We start from the raw sequence: 18,640 nt of genomic DNA, 5'->3' as shown, positions 1-18,640 counted from the left end.
AAGTAGGACATGATTGGTTTAAGTATCTACAAGCAATTTACAGTGAACTTCATGTGGTTCTTTTAGTCAGTGTCATCAGTGATAGGTATAGATCTTGACCTTGTGCTTGGTTCTGTGAGACTCGAGAACACCTGCTTTTTGTCGTAGTTGTTGCAATCTAAATAGAAGGATAGAAAAGAATTTGTGGCTGTACTGGAAAGGATCGGAACTCTTGTTGATTGTTCCTGAAAGCTAGCAATGCTTTTCTTCCTGTGTGAGAACAGTAAGGATAGCTCTTTAAAAAAAATAGGCAAAGAGCTTTGATGGTGCTTATGTATCTCAACAACTTGCACTTCCATAATGGAAAGTGTTCTACAAAAAACATAGGAAATACTGAAGTTGTAACAGCTTGTGAGATAAATAATTTAGTGTTGTCCTAGAGAAGAAATGCAATTGACATCTTGTAATATCTTTTCTTTATTCTTGTCAAAGTTATTCTAGTGAACACTAATAATACATTCACAGGTAAGGCAAGACTTAGAAAAAATAAGTGTAACTTATATGTGAGAAGTTAAAATCATCATTCTGATATCAAAAAATGCAAAGATTCACCAAATGTTTGGTTTGAAATGGTGGCTCAAGTAGATACTGATGGCTGAAGTAATTTTGGGGGGATTCATATAAACTTCAATTCTGAAATTTCTTGTCTAATTTGCATACTCAGTATTACATATTTTCTTATCAGTTTTTACAGCAAAAATACAAAAAGTACAAAATTCAAATGATGAATGGAACTTTTCAAAAACACTTATGATAATATTGTAGCTTTTGGCCCTGGTGCACTGTCAAAGGAAGTATTAAAATGTTTGTTACTTCCACAAATGTTGAACCCAGCCAGCATGCAGAGGGCTAACATATTTTTGTAATTGTGCCTGTAAGACTTAATAAGTATCAACCAACCTATACTGGGTTGAATATTGTGTCACTTCTGAAAAAGTACTCTTGAATCTCATCTCATAAGAAATAAATGTAAATTCCTGCATTTTATGTCCTTAAATTTTAGTCTGTATAACAAATGAAAATGTAAAGCCTGAAAAATGTCTTTAATAATAAAAAAAAGTTTGTCACAAACCTCAGAGAAGTCTGTTTTATATTGCTTTTTGGAGTGCTTTCTTACCTAGTGTTTCTTACCTTGTAGCTGTTGGAAAATACTGGAAAAAATCTGTCAGAAGCCTTGAAGCTGTTACTAGTTACTTACAGTTAATATTTGCGTGTAAAATGATCTGATCAAGCATGACCTCACCCTGTATTCTTGATTTAATATTTTTAACCAATGGTGAAGTCTTCCAAGACTAACCTGAGACTTGTAATATTTTGGCATTATTATTACTTCAGAATAAAGAGCTTCATAGCTATGTCAGCTCTCTGGAATGCAGTAGCTCCTTTATTAAACTGTCCAAAATAGTTTTCATTTAATAATGATGGAAAATAATTCCTGCCTTGCCAACATTTGAGGTGAAGGTAATGTTCTCTAAAGTACTCGAAGTATATACATAAAAATACAATGATGCAGAAACTGCAAAAAGAGAAGCTCTTTCTGTCATCAGTATATGTTTCTTAAAAATAGACTAGATTTTTCTTCTAGTATAAGAAAATCTGCTTGGCTGCCTGCCTGCTACATATAATTAAGGTGTATAATAGTTGGCATAGTCAAGCTTTTCTATACAGTTCTGTAAGATGCTTATACCTTTTTGTTTTGTCATTTGCTGTTTTACTAAGAATGTAAATAGCATCACCACCTTTCTTCTCTTGGCTAGGGTACCTGTTAAAAAGACATGGAAATCATATTATCAAAGACCCTTTTGGAAAATACAGTGGGGTATTGTATTTCTTCTGCTCTAATGAAAAGTATTGCCCAAGAGGAGTTTAATACCAAGGGAAAAGCGTGTAGTCTTGTAAAACAAATATTTTTTTTTTTTTGGGGGGGGGGAACTATTAAGCTGTGATTAAAATGCCTTAAGAATAAAACAGGTTTGGATAGTTCATTTCCACAACATCCAAGTCTTTTTTTTTTTTTTCTTGCTTCCTAAAAAATTCTAGTATATAAAATTGACAGAATATAAGGCATCTGATTTCTGCTGTGCTGCTAAGTAGTGTTGAGCTGATGTGAACCTTCTGTAACATGCAGTGCAATTCTTGGCAATACAGCAAATGACTTGAGTTTCTTACCTCTACCCGTAACTTTAAAAATTAATTCACATCTCAAGTATCTGTCCATGGGATCTGACAGGAATCAGACTCATATTTAGGAAATAAGAGTCCTCAAAATGAACTCTATTAACAGCTTCAGCTGGCTTTCAGATTTCATGCATTCTGGGACTGAAATACTGATCTGAAAGAAATCTTGATACTTAGGATACTTAGCCTCATCAAGAAGCTGTTAAGTTCATGACAGAAGAAATGATGCTGTAGAAAATTACAAGCGACTGGATTTACAGTCTTAATGAACCTTTAGTACATGGTTGTGGTGTTTTTTGGATGGGGCTTGTACTTGTGCTCTAAAGCTGCTGCTTGGCAATGCAAGCTCAATAAGAAGCAGTCACACTCCACTGAGACTTGCCAGCAGACAATTCTTCTCCTTTCTGAATTGCCACCACTGTCAGAAACACCTTGATAATGGTGTCTCACCTGGCTGCTACAACTTGAAACAGTTCCTGATTTCAGATACGCACCTACTCTTATACTTGCTTGTGCTAATCATTTTCCACGCACAAGGTCTTGTAGCTAACATAAAGAATTAATGACCCATAAGCTTTTTATGACCTTGAGATCTTTGAATAGGATCCTGGATGGTGCTGAGGTGCTGTAATGTGTTTGAAAATACTAGTGTGATGATAATACCAATATTCTTAGTTAAATGTACTGCATAGCAGTTTTAGCTTCTGCAAGTCTTTATTAGTTAGGTAACTTTTGCCCCCACCATTATTACCTAAGAAAGGTGGAAGTCTTCTGTTGTTATAGATATTGTCAAGATTTTTTATTACAATTATATAGCAATTCACATGAAGTTATGAGTATTTTATCTATTCTTATGAATATTTTGAGGTTTTTTAATACTTAAATGTATGGTTTAAGACAGTAACTAATGAGATGATAAAACTCAAATTAAAAGAAAATGCTACCATGTCTAAATACACTAGCCAAAAAGAAATATGGTCTGTTTTGTATCTCATCTAGACATCTAGGAAACGTATGAAGATCGAGGCTGCATATTAGAGCTTTCTACTTGCAAACCTCGTGTTTGAGAGGTTGAGAATTAGAAAGATATACTTTAAGACTGAAGAGTACAAGCATAACATAGATCAGGAAAACCTTATTAGAATATAGGGATTGTTTTATAGATAATAAATGTGTCAGATAGACAAACTTTGAAGTATTTTATGGGAAACACCTCCTCAGCTAATGAAGCTCTTAGCTTCGTGAATGGTTTGATGCTTAAAAGAACAATGAGAAAGACAGGAGAGTACCTTGTCAATAGCAGAATAAAACCTTAAGCTATAAGAGTGAAAATAAAAGCAGTGTCATTGGAAGACTTCTTCTGTTGAAGAACCCTGAAGCCTGTTAAGTAAAGTCACCAATAGTCAGTAGTCATAAAATGTGTGTAGGATTTTATTTCTAGGAAAGCTATAAATCAAGTAAATCTTTCTTATGTGGGACCCCTGAAATTTTTCAGAGTTGTTCAACCACACCAGCAGCAGATTTTCGAAGAAGATGACCTACCAGCAAGTGGAAATGAAGAGCAGCCTGGTCCATCTAAGCGGAAACGCCAGCCAAGTATGTCTGAGACGATGCCCCTGTACACCCTATGTAAAGAGGATTTAGAGAGTATGGATAAAGAGGTGAGCTTAATTAATTGTGACAAGTTTCTAATGTAATAATTGTTAGTTATGCATAAGTTTAGCTTCTGTTGAATTATGCATATATGTGAACAGACCTTATATGCCACTATAGTAATGTGAAACAAAAGCTGTAGCTGACTAAGAAGTACAGTTTGGTTTAAAACAAAACTATGTTCTACAAAGCAAACGTAACTTCAGGAACTGGAGTACTCATATGTGTAAGTAGGCCTTGAAAGCAGAACTTCATTTTAGTATGGCTTTTTATCAAGAAACAGCAGAGTTGCTGTGTGTTAAGTTTTGTGAGGTGTCACTTCAAAATAAATCTTCAAATAATTTGGACCAAGTCAGTGGCAGGATGGGAGAAGAGAGGTCAGGATATAAAGGGCACGGGCTGTAGGGAGTATCAAAGAGCCAGAGAAGAGAATGGGGTCTCATTATCCATTAATCTGTAATTGCAATGCTGTTAAATTACAGTTGTCATAGTTCTACAGATGACGGGAGCTTTCTGTTACAGAAATAATTTTATTTTTTTTTAAACACTACCGCACTGTTTGAAAATTATTTTGGCCCTCTACCAGCTTTTTTTTTTTTTAGTTATTTTTGTGTGCACTTCCTTCAAATGAACTGCCTTCCTGTGTAATACCAAATGATACATAGAAGGGAAAAAAATCCTATCATTGCATGCCATGTTTTCATGAATTCATTACAATGTACGTGACTCTACTATAAAATCTAGTGACCCTGGAACTTTAATTCATCTGTGAGCCTAGATCGTTAACTAGGGCTGGAGACAGGAGTGGATAACTTGCTGGTTTCTGGCAGTAAGTTGCTTATGAGGTTCCGGCAATAACAGGCCTTCAGAGTTATCTTCAGAAAATATAATAAAAAAATGAGGAGAAAACTGCACACTTTGTCAAGGAAAGCATTTATGTATATAACATACTGTAATTTTGAGACATGCTGTTGTTGGAGAGATCCTGGAGGAACTTCAAGCTGATATTTTAGGGGAAGGTCCAATAACTTTTAACTACTGCAATAATCTACCATGAATTTCACATCAGTGCTGTTAAAGCTGTTAACTCTACCTAGTAACTCTTGGAGTTGACAACTTTTGATTTCTCTTGTTTATTTGTTGCCTGTTTTATCTAAGACTTTCACAAGAAAAAAATATTTCTTCTTATCATGGTGCCAGTTCCTGAACCCAACTGTTCCTTCTTTCGGTGTTTTCAGTGGCACCTAAAGCACCCTGTTATTATGGGTAGTTTTTGTGTCTACTAATGTTTTGTAATGGTGTGGCTTTTGGAAAACATTAATGAATTGCTGTTGCAGTGTATGCACTTAGCCAAAAGAAAGTGTGCATGTTTTTCATAATTGCTGCAAAAAAAAAATTTTAAGATACCATTCACGAATCTTGCTAAAACCCAGAGCTTCTGCTACTGTTTGTTTTGTAACTCATTACTCTTTATTTTGCTACAGACCAAAGGAATTAAAGTTTTTCAACCTATCCTACAAATATAAACATTTTAAACTATGATTTATCTCAAGTTCTCATTTTATTTAGCTTGCATATTTGGAAAACTAAACTAGATGAACTACAGAACAAATTAAGCTTGCTTTCTAGGGCATTGTTTTCATAGTTGACTTAGCATGGGTTCCAAGAATGTGATTTGAGGTTATAGTTGCTGCCAAAAGGTTTTCTTTCCAATGGTCTCTGTTCCCACCGACAATGTCTTTGTATTTCTCTGATCCCCAGGCAGCTGAATCAGAAGAAACTTTGTTGTTGTTGTTGGGGCTGTATGTTTTGGGTTTGTTTGGTGGGTGGCGGGGTGTTTCTGGTATTTTGCCTCCCCAGCATGGTTTGATCAGGGAGCAAACGTTAACACTGAGATGGAGAAAAGTGCATTGAGGATGTATAACGTGGAGGTTGAGCTTGAAGTAGTAGTTTTGCTTCTCCCGAGAGCTGACTAGAGAGCCAGCCAGGGGAGACTAATTTTTCCAGACTAGTTTTGTGACTGTTACCTTCATCCCGCTGAAGGATGCGTTCATGAAGAAGAAATGTAATTTAAGTAATAAAATAGGATGTAATGGTGTCATGTGGGAATATGCTTATGAAAAAGGAGGAATATGTGTGGTAATGTAGTCTGTTAAATGTTAAAAAAAAAAAAAAAAAAGCTTATACAAGGTAGTGTGGAAGCTGGAGAGACTTAATTCTCCAATCTAATCAGTTTTTCATTTTCAGTGTGAAGCATTTATTTTCAAGTGGCTTAAAGCAAGTGACAAACTTTAGTCTTGCTGGGTTTCTTCACTCTGAGGTTAGTTTTCTATAGAGAAATGATGATGCTGTCATGCTAGGAATCACTGTGCTGGTGCTATTTATGCTCGTAGAGCACTTGTTCTGTGAAGTGGCTGGCAGATGCAACAAGTAAAGTTACTTGGTCTTGTAAAGAACATGTTCAGTGCTCTGTCACCCTCTCAGTAAAGAAGTGCTGTATGCTGTCTCATATGCAGTTTGTGCCCGTTGCTTCTCATCCTGTCACTGGGCACAACTGAAGAGTCTGATTCCATCCTCTTGACACCCTCCCTTCAGATATTTATATGCGTTGATGAGAAAAGGTCAAGTTATTGCAGCAAAAGACACAAGTCTACTGTGCCCCTAAGCCTCATCACCTTACTAGATGAAATGATCATGAAAAATAATGTCAGCATTCTGTTTTCTCAACGTTTTAGGGAAGACTGAGGGCCACTGCGTTTTCTTGTTTCTAAATCAGCATCTATCCCACATCTCCTCTTCCTTTCACATCCCACCTCATGGTTTGTTTGTTAGGCTACCTCAGACATCTCTTTGTCAAGCATATCTTGAGCAAATTTTTGCAGCCACAATCTCACCTCCATTTCCTTGATTCAAATAGGGTAAATCCTGAAACATGTCCATGTATCACTCTTTCCAACTTGCTTATTTTCCTTTGAGTATTGTCTACAGTTTGCTACAGTGGAAGGGAGAGAAGAAAGAAGGGAAGTCAAACATTCAAAGGAAACTGGATATCAGTTATTTCTGCTATTTTGTATCTTCCTTTAAAGAACTTAATTTACGTTGAAAACAAAAACAATTCTAAAAAGTAGCTCTGCATTTTTTTCTTTATTTTCATTTTCAAAAGATGTAATATTTATTTTAAATCTGTATCACTAGTGGTCAAGTTGTAGGTATGTCATCCTGATCAGAAACATTGAGATTGACTTTTATTCAAGCAGTTGAAAGAACTCTAAAAATGTAGTGTAGCTAAAGCTAGTGGAATTAAATTATCAGCAAGCGAAACACTTACTTGTCTTTTTTTCAGTCTGATATTTGTCTGCAGAGTCTTGGTTTGCCCACTAATTGCATAGAGCTGGCTGCCTGATACTTTTTATGTTTATTAGAAGGACGTCGTGGTCTGAACTTGTTCTAAATGTAGCAGCTTTAAGTGTTTGTAAATAGTTCTGTTTTTTTGGTTTTTTTTTTGTAATGTTTTACATGGAGATAACTGATTACTGAAGTAAGAAGGATTATTATCTACTTTCATATTAACTCAAGTAGACAATTGATTTTGGACTGCTTTTGTTTCCAAAGGTTGCTTAGAAAACATAATTTAAGCTCGCTTTCCCAGTCTCTGGTGTACTTGGACATCTTAGTCTTATTCCCCTGTGCAAATAAAAATTCATTAAAAAATGAAAAAAATATATTGAAACCTTTTGGCACATTCAGACAGCATACTATTAATATATTAACTTTGTAGCTAAAAACTGGATCTACCTATATGTAAGAAAGTGTTAGATGGCACTCATGAAAAAGCTGATAATTAGGTGCTACTCATTTTGCACAAGATTCTGTATAATATGATTACTCAAATTCTTGGCAGGTCAGGCCATTGTTAAGAGAAAATATAAATAATGTATGATTGAGGTTGATTCACTTGTCTTATGCTCAGATATCTTAACAGGTAATTTAATCAGGAGATAAGTACAAATGGTTATGCTACAACAACAGTTATTAATGGGCTGTACTAAACAAACATTAACTGAAGAGGCAGCTGTGCTTACTTCAAAGCTGACCCCTTTGAGGAATCTGATAAACTGTATGTATAGTAATAAGACTTTGCCTGAGTTTTGTCTGGATCTCCCTGTTTATTCTATTGACAATCAGTCAATGATTGAATGGATTTACTTAAAATAAAAGATATTCCTGCCATCTTGTATGTTTTTCATACTTTTCTGATGCAATCAAAATATTGTTCAGATCCTTTGCCATTCTTCAAAGCTGTTCTCAAAATCGTTTTTGTAAGGAGTCTTAGCATTTCAGAGGGTTTACTTAAAGTACTGAGAAAAGTAGCTGCTTTTTATATATCGCTATCATTCTAGCACTTCTGCTAAGCATAGAGTAGAAATTCTTATGCAAATGAGGTCAAATTTAAACTCTTAACGTTTTTTAGATTTAAACAACTTCTATTGTCCCTTAAAGTTTGCCTGCTGTGTAGCAAATATTTTATTCTAATGTTACGCTATCTGAAATAGAAACTGGATCTATTAACATCTACTTACAGAATATATTTACAGAGTGTCAAAGTGAAGCTTGAATATTCTGTAGAGAAGAAAGCATTTCCATACATTGTGTTTGATTTTTCTGGGCAGTGCTGAATAGGACTTCATGTATCTGCAGCCTTCTGTGTTTTGCCTTAAAGAGAAGCCATAAATGTTTTTCAACTGTCTGCTTGTTCACTGAAAATGGGGCTAAACTTCTCTAAATGTAGCTCAATAACTTCACTGAAACATATGCATCTAACTCCATATTCTAAATCAAGCACAGTTAGGCTGTCAGCGCTACTTGGATTTAGTTAGAAACGAGTGGTCTGAGCAATATAAACAATTTAGAAGCTGATCACTAACATAATTCTGAGAATTCTGTGTATAGGGTCTAACTGAGCCTCATCACATATCTGAGTATGTTTCTACACTAAAATTTTAGTTGTTTTTCCTCTGAATAAGATTTAAACTCTTCTGTTGGTCCAAGTATGAACTATTTTTTTCATGCCTATTACTTTATAAAGATGCTCTGATATTGGTATTTCAACACAAGAACAAATATTAGGCAGTATAGCATAATATATGCTAGGTATTGTGGAATATTTTTAGAAATGTGCATATTTGAGGTAAAATAACTTTCCTTTGCTTTTGTAGAGTCTTATATCAGCTGCTGGCATCAGACAGCAATTATATTCACTTATTGGCTTATAATGGATATAAGTGAATATAGCCATTCAGTTCTCTCTCTGTGTGCTAGTCTTGCAGTTGCAAGTGTTCTAGCTACTTTGTCAACATTATCAGGAATGTTTGCACTCTGTGTACAGCTTTAACAGACTATAAAAAAAAATGCAGAACTATAGCTCCCTACTGATGCAAAAGATTCCATGATGTGAGGCAGTGACAAAATCAATAATTACCAGAATAACAATGTTGCTCTAAGTTTTTGGTCTACCATAGTGGTATTAATTTTAGGTTTTGAGAGAATGTAATTGGTATTGTTCTGTTTTTCATATATGAGCTTGCACCTTTTCATAACAGGGATTATAGTCAACTGTAGACCATGTTCTCTGTCACTCCGCATAGCAAGTTTAATATTGGTTTCTTTGAGATGAGCACAGGCAGCTGCCTATCTCAGATATTTTAGTGCTCTGACATCAAACTTCTTTCATCAGAGGTATTGAGAACTGGATATAGCTGGCATACCACGACACATCAATCATCTCAAAACTCGTGTAGCATGCATCACCTTCATATTGAGCCCACCACTTTTGAAACCAACCACTGCTTAGTGCCTGGACTTATCTTTTTTTGTGTCTGTGTTTGGTGGGGTTATTTTTTTTGTGTTTGGTGTTTTTTTATAAATATCCAGAACTAAGCATGGAATGAGTGGTCTAGCTATGCAAGGCACTTTTTGCAGATGCAGTGCCCATATCACTTTACTGCTTTGTTTAAAAACCCCATGCTTTGATTATACAGGTCAGCAGGAACCATTTGAAAAACAGCTTAGCTTCACTATCTTCTTTAAGCTTCCATTAAAGCTAATTTAGAAATAGTTTTCCTCAATATTCATTATTTCAATGGCTTTATTAGCTTGAATGCTGTAATAAATGTCTGTTGGCTATTACGATAATGAGACCAATCTAATAAGGTATGCCGAAGAGGGAGGTTCACTGACAACCAGGTTCACTGACAATGCTTCATGAAGCCAGCTGATATCTGGTAATGGTAATGCTAACCTCAGGTAAAATGAAGTCCTGACACATCCAAGCTGGTTATGCTTATAGATAGCTTGGATCAGGGAGGGTGTACTGGTTGGTTCATAGTATGTGGGGAAAAAAACTTACACTGAACGCAGCATATCTGTGTTTATGGAGCATGAAGTTTTGGAGCTCATAAGCCCTACCATGTCCTAGGGGATTTACAAAGTGATAATTTAGGTTCATTTGAGCTGTGATACAGAAAATCTGCACTTGCAGATACAGGAAAGCTGATTTTTGCCTGTCTTGTTTTCTTATCTTAGTATTTTGAACTTCTCTTCTTAGACCATGACTTTTGAATAGCTCTTTATGATGCTGAACAAGAATATGGGGTGTGTAATCTCTGAAATGTAATAATGCTTATTTTCGCCAAAATATGTATGTAGTGATGAACATCTCCAGCTTCTGAATGAAAGATACGCTTTCAGTATATCTTAGAATAATAAAATCTAGAACTGGTTTTAGTAGAGATTTTAAAACCTCTTGTAACAAGGATTCATTGTAAGAAACAAGTAAAACATATGAGAAGCAAAAATATACTGTTTTCATATACATATTGTATATACCAGAAATTTTTCATTTATACCTGAATATATTTTTAAGGCATGGATTATTTGGGTTCTCATACCTATTGGAGTAAAGTCCACAGTTTTGACTATTCTTCTACAAAAGCAATGTTTTCTGGTTATTATACTGTTTAATAATGGACTGTTTCTTTGGTTGCAACATTTCAGGAAGTGTTTGTCTCCTGTGCTGAAGCACATTAGAGCCTTAAATGCAATCTAAATAATCTGTAGTTCATGTTAGAGTAAATTAGTACAACTCAAGTTACCTCCCACCCTTTGATATCTTAAAATAACTGAGTAAATCACAAATGATTCTCTCAGAAGCTTTCAAGGATAATGTGCTAGGTAATAAGTGTACTCACAGCTTTATTTACAGTATTAACTAATACCTTTGCTGATGAATTGAAAGAGAATACGTAGGTTAGTGTCCTGGTGCATTTTTCACAACAGCTGAGAATCTGTTTAGAAGTACAAGCTGCAAAAACAGCTTAATTTTTCACACTTTTTTTAAACCTTCTTCCACAAGTTCAGCAGATGTTGCTATATAAAACAAAATAACGAGTGCATAGAGAATACTGTAGAAGACTGTCTTGTTCTGTTTTTAAAACCAATTGGACAGACAACAAGATGGATTGATGGTAGAAACCTACCCACACCTCTACAAAACTGCCCGTGTTGATGAACATAATATCAATTGGACTAGAATGGTTGTGACTTTCGGCAATCGATTATACTTCGTTCTAGTCTTTGTTATCTAGGAATCCCATTGTTTGTTTGTTTTTAATTTGGGTAATCAATATGTTGTCCTCTACAAAATGCTTGTGGACGTAAGCACCATAATAAATGTAGTCATTGTCTATGGATTTTGTCATCTTTGTTTTGTTTCTTGGTGGAATTTCAGGAGAATAAACGCTGTCAGAAGGCACTTGAACATTTTTTGTTGATCAAAAAATTGTTGTACAATGAAGCTTATATCCAAAGAAGAAATGCTTTGAGGGAATGGTTGGAAGCAAGACAAATAGAATAAATAATTTTTACATTGATTTGTTCTTTTTTTATAAGATAAAACCAGAATAGGAGCTCAGAAAAAGTATGATCCATTAATACTAAAGTCCTGTTACTGTACTGCCTTCAGCACTTCATTAGCATCTTACTACAAGTGGCTCCCTTGGTAGTGAAATATGTCAGAAAAGATCACTCAGAGCTGAGAAGCTGTGTCCCCTCAAATTGCAATGTGTCATTTTTAGTAGTATGTTATGATATCCAACTTTGTGTCATGTTTTGGTTGTATTTAAACTCCTTTTGCAAGTGTTCTTTCATTAGCAAATTAGATTGATTTATGTTAATAAAAAAGTCATGAACCCTAGACTAGTTTTGCATGTCTCTTGGTAAATGTTTATGAACAAGAAAAATATTAAGACTTACAGCAGAGCTATGCCTTAGGTAATAACTAGATTGTTTTGAAGTTTTGCAAGTTTGTCTCATCAAAGCTTCATACTGTATGTCTGCAAAATACAGTTTAAGTAGGAAGGGTAGCTTTGAGAAAAAACTATTAACAGGTGTTTGGAAGCATCAGCAGACATCTCTGTAGATTTTCTAGTCTCTGCATGTTTAGATAATACGTTTTTTGTATTTAAAAAAAGGTGCAATGGAATTTTCTACAAAGACTTCACCTGTAGATTCCCTCACCAGCTCACTCCTCTAAGATGTGGATTAGTCTAAAGTAAAGTCAGGAAGCTTGGTAAAGTATGGTTCTTAAGGGCACGCAGCTAAGGCTTCTGTTCCTCTGCAGGTTTTGGGGGGTTTGTTTAAGATCTGTAGATATGGGAAAGTCTGAAAGATTACCCAATGGCACAAATTTTACTATCCATAACATAATCAGCTGATAATGTCAGTAAGTTGCAAAAAGAGCAGATGGTTTGGTCCACCAGTTTATCAAATTCTAAGTTGTTTGAGAGAGCATGTGGCCTCTTCTTCTTGCAGATAGCTAGCGATAGGGCAAGAGGGAATGGCCTGAAGTTGCACCAGAGAGGTTCAGGTTGGAAATTAGGATAAATTTATTCTCAGAAGGCACTCCTTAGTTAGGCATTGGAACAGGTTGCCTAGGGAGGTGGTTCAGTCACTGTCCCTGCAGGTGTTTAAGTACCAGTTGGACGTGGTGCTTAGGGACATGATTTAATGAGTGATATTGGTGGTTGGGGCATGGTTGGAACAGATGATCTTGAAGGTCTTTTCCAACCTTATTGAGTCTGATTCTAATGCTTTTAATGTAGGTTTTCCAAGATACTGGTCTGCTTCCTGTTGCGGATATCCACTATTCAAGTTCTGGCTATGCATTTAACATAGATGCTTATCCAAAGTCTGTAAACAGTTGTTTGTTCCTGGTGTCACGTATCATGGCATGGATGCTTGTGTAGACATAACATAATTGTGAAATGGAACAGGGAACTTGTGTAGGCAATAACCCACCTTAAAAAAAGTACTTAGAGGTAATTAAGCTGTTAATACCACTGAAAGCTGTTAATACCATTGAGACGTAGCTTATCAAGCAATGAGATAATCCAGTCCAGCAGCAGGAAGCTTAAGGTGACAGTTCTGATTGCTTCTGGAGGTCATCTTACAAGATCAGAAAATCTGTATTTAAATTTAAACCGATTATCTAGTTGCTGAATGTGTAGTGATTATTTCACTTGATAATAGGTAGTGTTACACAGGGGAGCAGAAAAAAAAAAAGGGAGGATAAAGCAAACTAAATTCCTCCTCCCTTTTGATGCAGAGTTTTCATTCAGTACTTTTTTCTTTGGCTCTCTCACAAACACTGTATCAAACACTGAAATGGTATTTATGGTGTAAATACTTCCAAAAATGCTTCCAGTCATTAATTTAAAAGGCATGCATTTTCTGTCCTGTTGAGAACGTGCTCTAAATCGAAAGGCAAAGCATCTTCTCATCTTCTGAGCTCCTTTCTTCTTGCACACTGATTCCGGTGTAGTAGTGTTAAGATTGGAAGGGATCTCAAGAAATCGTCTAGTCCAACCTTCTGCTCAGAGTGCAGACAGCATTAAATTAAGAGCAGGTTGCTTAGTTCTTTGTCCAGCTGGGTCTCGAAAGCCTTGAAAGACAGACTCTACTTCTCTGTGCGTAGCTTGATCAGATGCCTGACTGATCTCATGATGAAAACGTTTCCTTTCTGTCATGCTGCAACACCCCTGTTTCAGCTGGCGACTGTTGGCTCTTGCTGTGATGTGCTTCCCTCCCTAAGGAGAGCCAGGCTTAGTCTTCAACAAATGTTGTCTTTGGTACTGTAAGGTTGGTACCATAAGGTTGGTCCCTCTTCTCCCCTCCAAGGTTTCACTTCTCCAGGATTAACAGGCTCCAGTCCCTCAGCAAGTGCTCGCTCCCCCACTGTCTTGGTGGCCTTCAGCTGAAATTGCTCTGGTACAGTCACTGTTCTTCCTGTATCGGGGAGTTTGTAAAACTGAATGGAGCACTCTAGCTGTTATCTAATAAGCGCTGAAGAGGGATAGGGACAAGATGATTAATCACTTCCCTTAATTTGCCAGCTACACATCTGTTAGTGTAGCCTGGTGTGTCTTCATCCTTGCTTGCTTCCAGGGCACATAATCAGTGTGATTCTTCCACTTTTCAGACCACATGTCTGATTTGTAAAATGTTTTGTAGTATCATGAGGCAAATACTAGAAACTTCTGAATGTAAAAAAAAATGGTATTTGTGTGTTACACAGTAGACTGATAAGCAAAAAATAAAAAGCATATTAACATGAAAGGAAGAGGAATATGAATTTAATACTACCAAGACTTTTTAAATTATGGGTGCCAAACCACTTTCTTTTGAGGTAAATACAGGAAATATTGTTAAGCGTAGAAACATGCTATCTAGTAAAGTCATAAGATCTTAATTTCTGGATTTGGAATGGTTCAGAGAACATCTTCAATGAGGGTACAGATCTGTTCCTTCAGAGAGGAAGGGAGAGAAAGGATTGGCTGAATCTTCCAAATATTTTTGAGTCCTGATCTTTTTTTCCCTTCTAATGAGGGTGAGGAGGATGACACAGATGGGCTGTGTACAAGTACATCATAGCTTAGAGAGGACAGAGGCAGATCTTTCCCAAAGGAACCTGGTACTGGGACAAGATGGTGTTGACATGAATTGCAATATGGGTTATTTTGACTATATATAAGGGAAAACTTTTCTAGCAATGAGGGTGATCAAACTTCAGAAAAAGTTGCTCAGAGCAATTGTAGATCTCCATATCTGGACATACTCAACATTATTCTGGAATTCCCCTGAGAAACCTGATATTAACTGGAGTGGCTTCCAGCAGAGTGACCTGCAGAATTCTCCTCCAACCTAAATCATTCTGTGATTCTAGTTGGTTCCAAACTAACAAACTCTAACGTATCCTGTAAGGTCTTGGTTTTAACTAGGGTAAGTGAAATTAAAATAAATAAATAAAAGCAAGATTAATACTTTGCTTCACAGAAATTCTGAACACTCAAATGGTTTCCATTTCCAGCTTTTTTCCTTCAAACTCTTGAGATTGTTTACCAGTCAAATCCTGTGATTTTCAGTAGGGAAGCTAATAGAGAAGACGATGCAGTTCATGACCATGTATTAGCCTTTTCTCTAACCTGTTTTGATTTTGCCAACTATTTCAGCAGAGTGCGTTGAAGTTATATGTAGTGATCCAAGACATGAAAGTCAGTATTTAAATAAACTACCTAGAAAAAATCTTATAAGATATTTCATAAGGTTTGGTGATATTCCTTAAAATGTCTACATGAAATTTTCTGAATGAGCCAATGGTAATTGTGTTGGACAACAGGAAAATCTGCACATGAAAAAAGAAAGGGATGTTGAATCACATGCATAAACATACATGATTGTATAAATCAAGTCCAAATCTACTTCCAACAATTTAACCTTCCAGTGACATCTTCATAGAAATAAATATTTTATTTCAAAATACCGTAAGTCTAGATCTCTTAATACAGATTTTCATTAAATTGTAGGAAAGTTTTATCATTCACACAGTGTTATAATATCACCTCTACAAGCATCTTAAACTCCTATCTTTTCTTGAAGATATGGGTAATACATGTAAAGTCCTGCTCAGATAATTGTTCCTAAGCATAAGAGTTCAGAAGAATATATATATATATATAAAATGTAATCAGTTCATTGAGACAAAGTGCAAAATCAAAATTTTTCATAAATAAAACATTTAAGATCAAGGGTTACTTACTAGAGTAGCTACCATATTTGGGGGGGGGGGGAAGTTCCAATGTCAAAATTTTTCAATGTCTTGTGGCTAAATGATACAAGTGGTGCAGAGTATGTCAAAGTATTCTAGTCCTGAGGTCTCAGTCTCTTCTGCCGTGCTTTCTGTGGTCACTTGACTGAACTTGGACAGGAGGAATGTGTCTTACTTGACTCTTACTTCATTTTGCTTAATGACTGAGTAAAGTAGTAGTGGGGAAGCAATGAAGGTGGTGTTGCAAAACTAAGCGTGACAGTATAGGAGAGTTGAACAATGTTACTACACTGACAGTGTGTTTCCTCCTGAGGAGGCAGCGTTCCTCCTGTGTTTTATGTGAGGAATGGTTGCTTTCCAAGGACACAAGGACAGCACTCTTCATACCAGTCTTTTTTTTTTTTTTTTTTTTTTTTTTTAACTGAAAGCCAAAACTTTAAATGAGTAAGGGTCAGCAACAGGTTAAAAAGACATTCTTTCTTTGAAGTATAGTTGTAGATCACTTTATTTATTGTCTTTTAATTCATGTCGGTGAAGATTACTTTCTGGAATTTCGGCCTGGATGTTTTCAGGAGTCTAAATTGAAGAGTCATTGCATTTAGAAGCCAGGGATCTCTTATCTCTGTTAAGGTATTGTTGTTTTGGAAATGCTGTGACCAAAGAAATAGAGGGCTCTATCCTTTCTGCCTCTTGTAGACTCGATCTATTCTTCCTCTCCATCACAATCATAAGATAATGTGCAGTCAGAGCTGAACTGAAATGCTGGTCTTGTACATCAGTGATTCCTGACAACAATATCCTGCTAGGATAGATGAACAGCTGTATTCTGGCCATAAGTATTGCAGTCACTTTTATTCTTAGACTGCAACATTTAAAAAAAAAGTAAAAATAAAAAAATGATGTAGTTTACAAGGTTATTGCAATTTAACAACCTCTTGTCAGAGGATTTCTTCTGAAAACAGAGTAAAGAAAAGGAAGATTACAGGTATGAATGGCCTTGTAATCAGATAAAGCAGTAGTTTCCAGGCTGCAGATGTGTTGCTGACTCAGGAGACTTTGGAGAAGCTATTACACTATCTCTCTTGAGACATTTTTTCTTTGGAGACTTTGAATTAAAAGATCGTTGTGACTTCTACTATTAGTAACTCCTAGTCCATGGGAATTTGTGTTCCAAAAATTGGTAGTTAGGAAGGGTTTTTTTTCTTTCCAACATCATGAAGTGTTGCTGCTTCAAAGCAATTTCATTATGCTAATAATAATGTTGGTGTTTAGAAGAACTGCACAGAATGCTTAAATCAGCTCTTGAGGCACCCTAATTACCAAGGCAAGACTCAAGCTCGTGTTTCTTTCAGTGGTTTCAAGTGTTTGCCCTTAAGATCTCAAATTTTTACAAACTTTCTATTCAAATGTAGACATCGCTTTCCAGCTGGGAAATTCAAAGCCATTCAGGACTTCTGAATGGCATTCCTTAAAGGGCTTATCATAAACTAGGATGGAGAATCGTTACTAGCCTTGCATTTTACTAATAGTATTGTTGTGTAACCTCTGGGTAATATTTTATTTCCTTTCCAGTTTAAGTGTTAATTGTGGAGTAAAAACCATGCAGTGAATTGTACAGTTCTAGTCACAGTTATGTTACCTTTTCATTTGCAAACATTAAGTTGTCTGGTTAAAATATGCAACCTGTTTGTTTCCTTATTTTTTTTTCCTAGCGGTATCTGCCTTGTAGGAGTATACATTATTGCCCAAGGTTGCAATTAAAATGTATGCAGGCTTTATAGCCAGTGCTGTGCATCAGTACTGTGAGCTACATCTGTTGGGACTGCTGTTGCCACTGTTCATTCCCTAGCAAGATCCAAGTATAATCTCCAGTGACTGCCAATGAGAGCTCCGCTAAGTAACTTTTCCATAGTGCTTCTAAGTTGTTTTTCAAATTTAATCATAGCAGTAGCTGCTTTCAGTGTAGAGCAAAGGCTTAAAGCTTCTTTTCTGACATAGTTGCTTTTCATCCTAAAACTGGTATGTCTTTTACTAAAGGCTGCTGGTTTCTATGTGTGCAATTTAACAACTTTAGATGAAAGGAATTCCACACCACAATGGATGGGAAGCACATGTTACAGATTCTTTTGCTCTCATTGTGAAGGCCTTACTCTTAAAGTAACTCAGAAATCTCTCTGCTACTTAAACTAAGAGAGCTATCTAGGGGTATCTACAATACTCCTTCACAGAGGAAAAAAGGCAACAACCGCCACACAAAAATATTATAGAATCATATATCCTGAGTTGGAAGAGACCCACAAGGATCATTGCATCCAACTCCTGTCCATATATACAATAGGATATTCGGAAGAAAAAAAAAAAGGTATTGTAAATATAATACTTTTTGAGAAAGAAGATTGCATTTATTCAGGGACTTCTGCTACTGAAGAACAAGATGGTGAGGGATGGAGACTTGATTACTCAGTTAATATTGTTGTATTCAAAAAGCACAGTAAAATGTTTTAATGGTACCATGATTGTTGATGAAGAAATTCATTCTGGGGCTGGTTTTGTGGTGTTTGGTGGTGTGGGCTTGTTTGTTTGTTTGTTTTTTAAAGGTAGAGAATCTGA

The 18,640-nt window shown here is 36.0% G+C and overlaps 1 protein-coding gene across 1 annotated transcript in view; it reads left to right on the top strand.

Annotated features, from left to right (window-relative positions):
• Positions 1-18,640, top strand: part of CTDP1 (CTD phosphatase subunit 1) — an 85,730-nt gene that overhangs the window by 41,991 nt on the left and 25,099 nt on the right. Inside the window, exon 11 of the mRNA XM_084282804.1 lies at positions 3,713-3,878. Within this exon, the coding sequence (XP_084138930.1) occupies positions 3,713-3,878 (166 nt within the window). The remainder of the gene's footprint in view (positions 1-3,712; positions 3,879-18,640) is intronic.

The sequence above is a fragment of the Netta rufina genome, assembly GCF_964035555.1.
Source record: "Netta rufina genome assembly, chromosome: 2".
In the NCBI taxonomy this organism is placed as follows: Eukaryota; Metazoa; Chordata; class Aves; order Anseriformes; family Anatidae; genus Netta; species Netta rufina.
The sequence above is the reverse complement of the archived record's forward strand: the minus strand, read 5'-3'. Positions and strand labels throughout refer to the sequence as shown.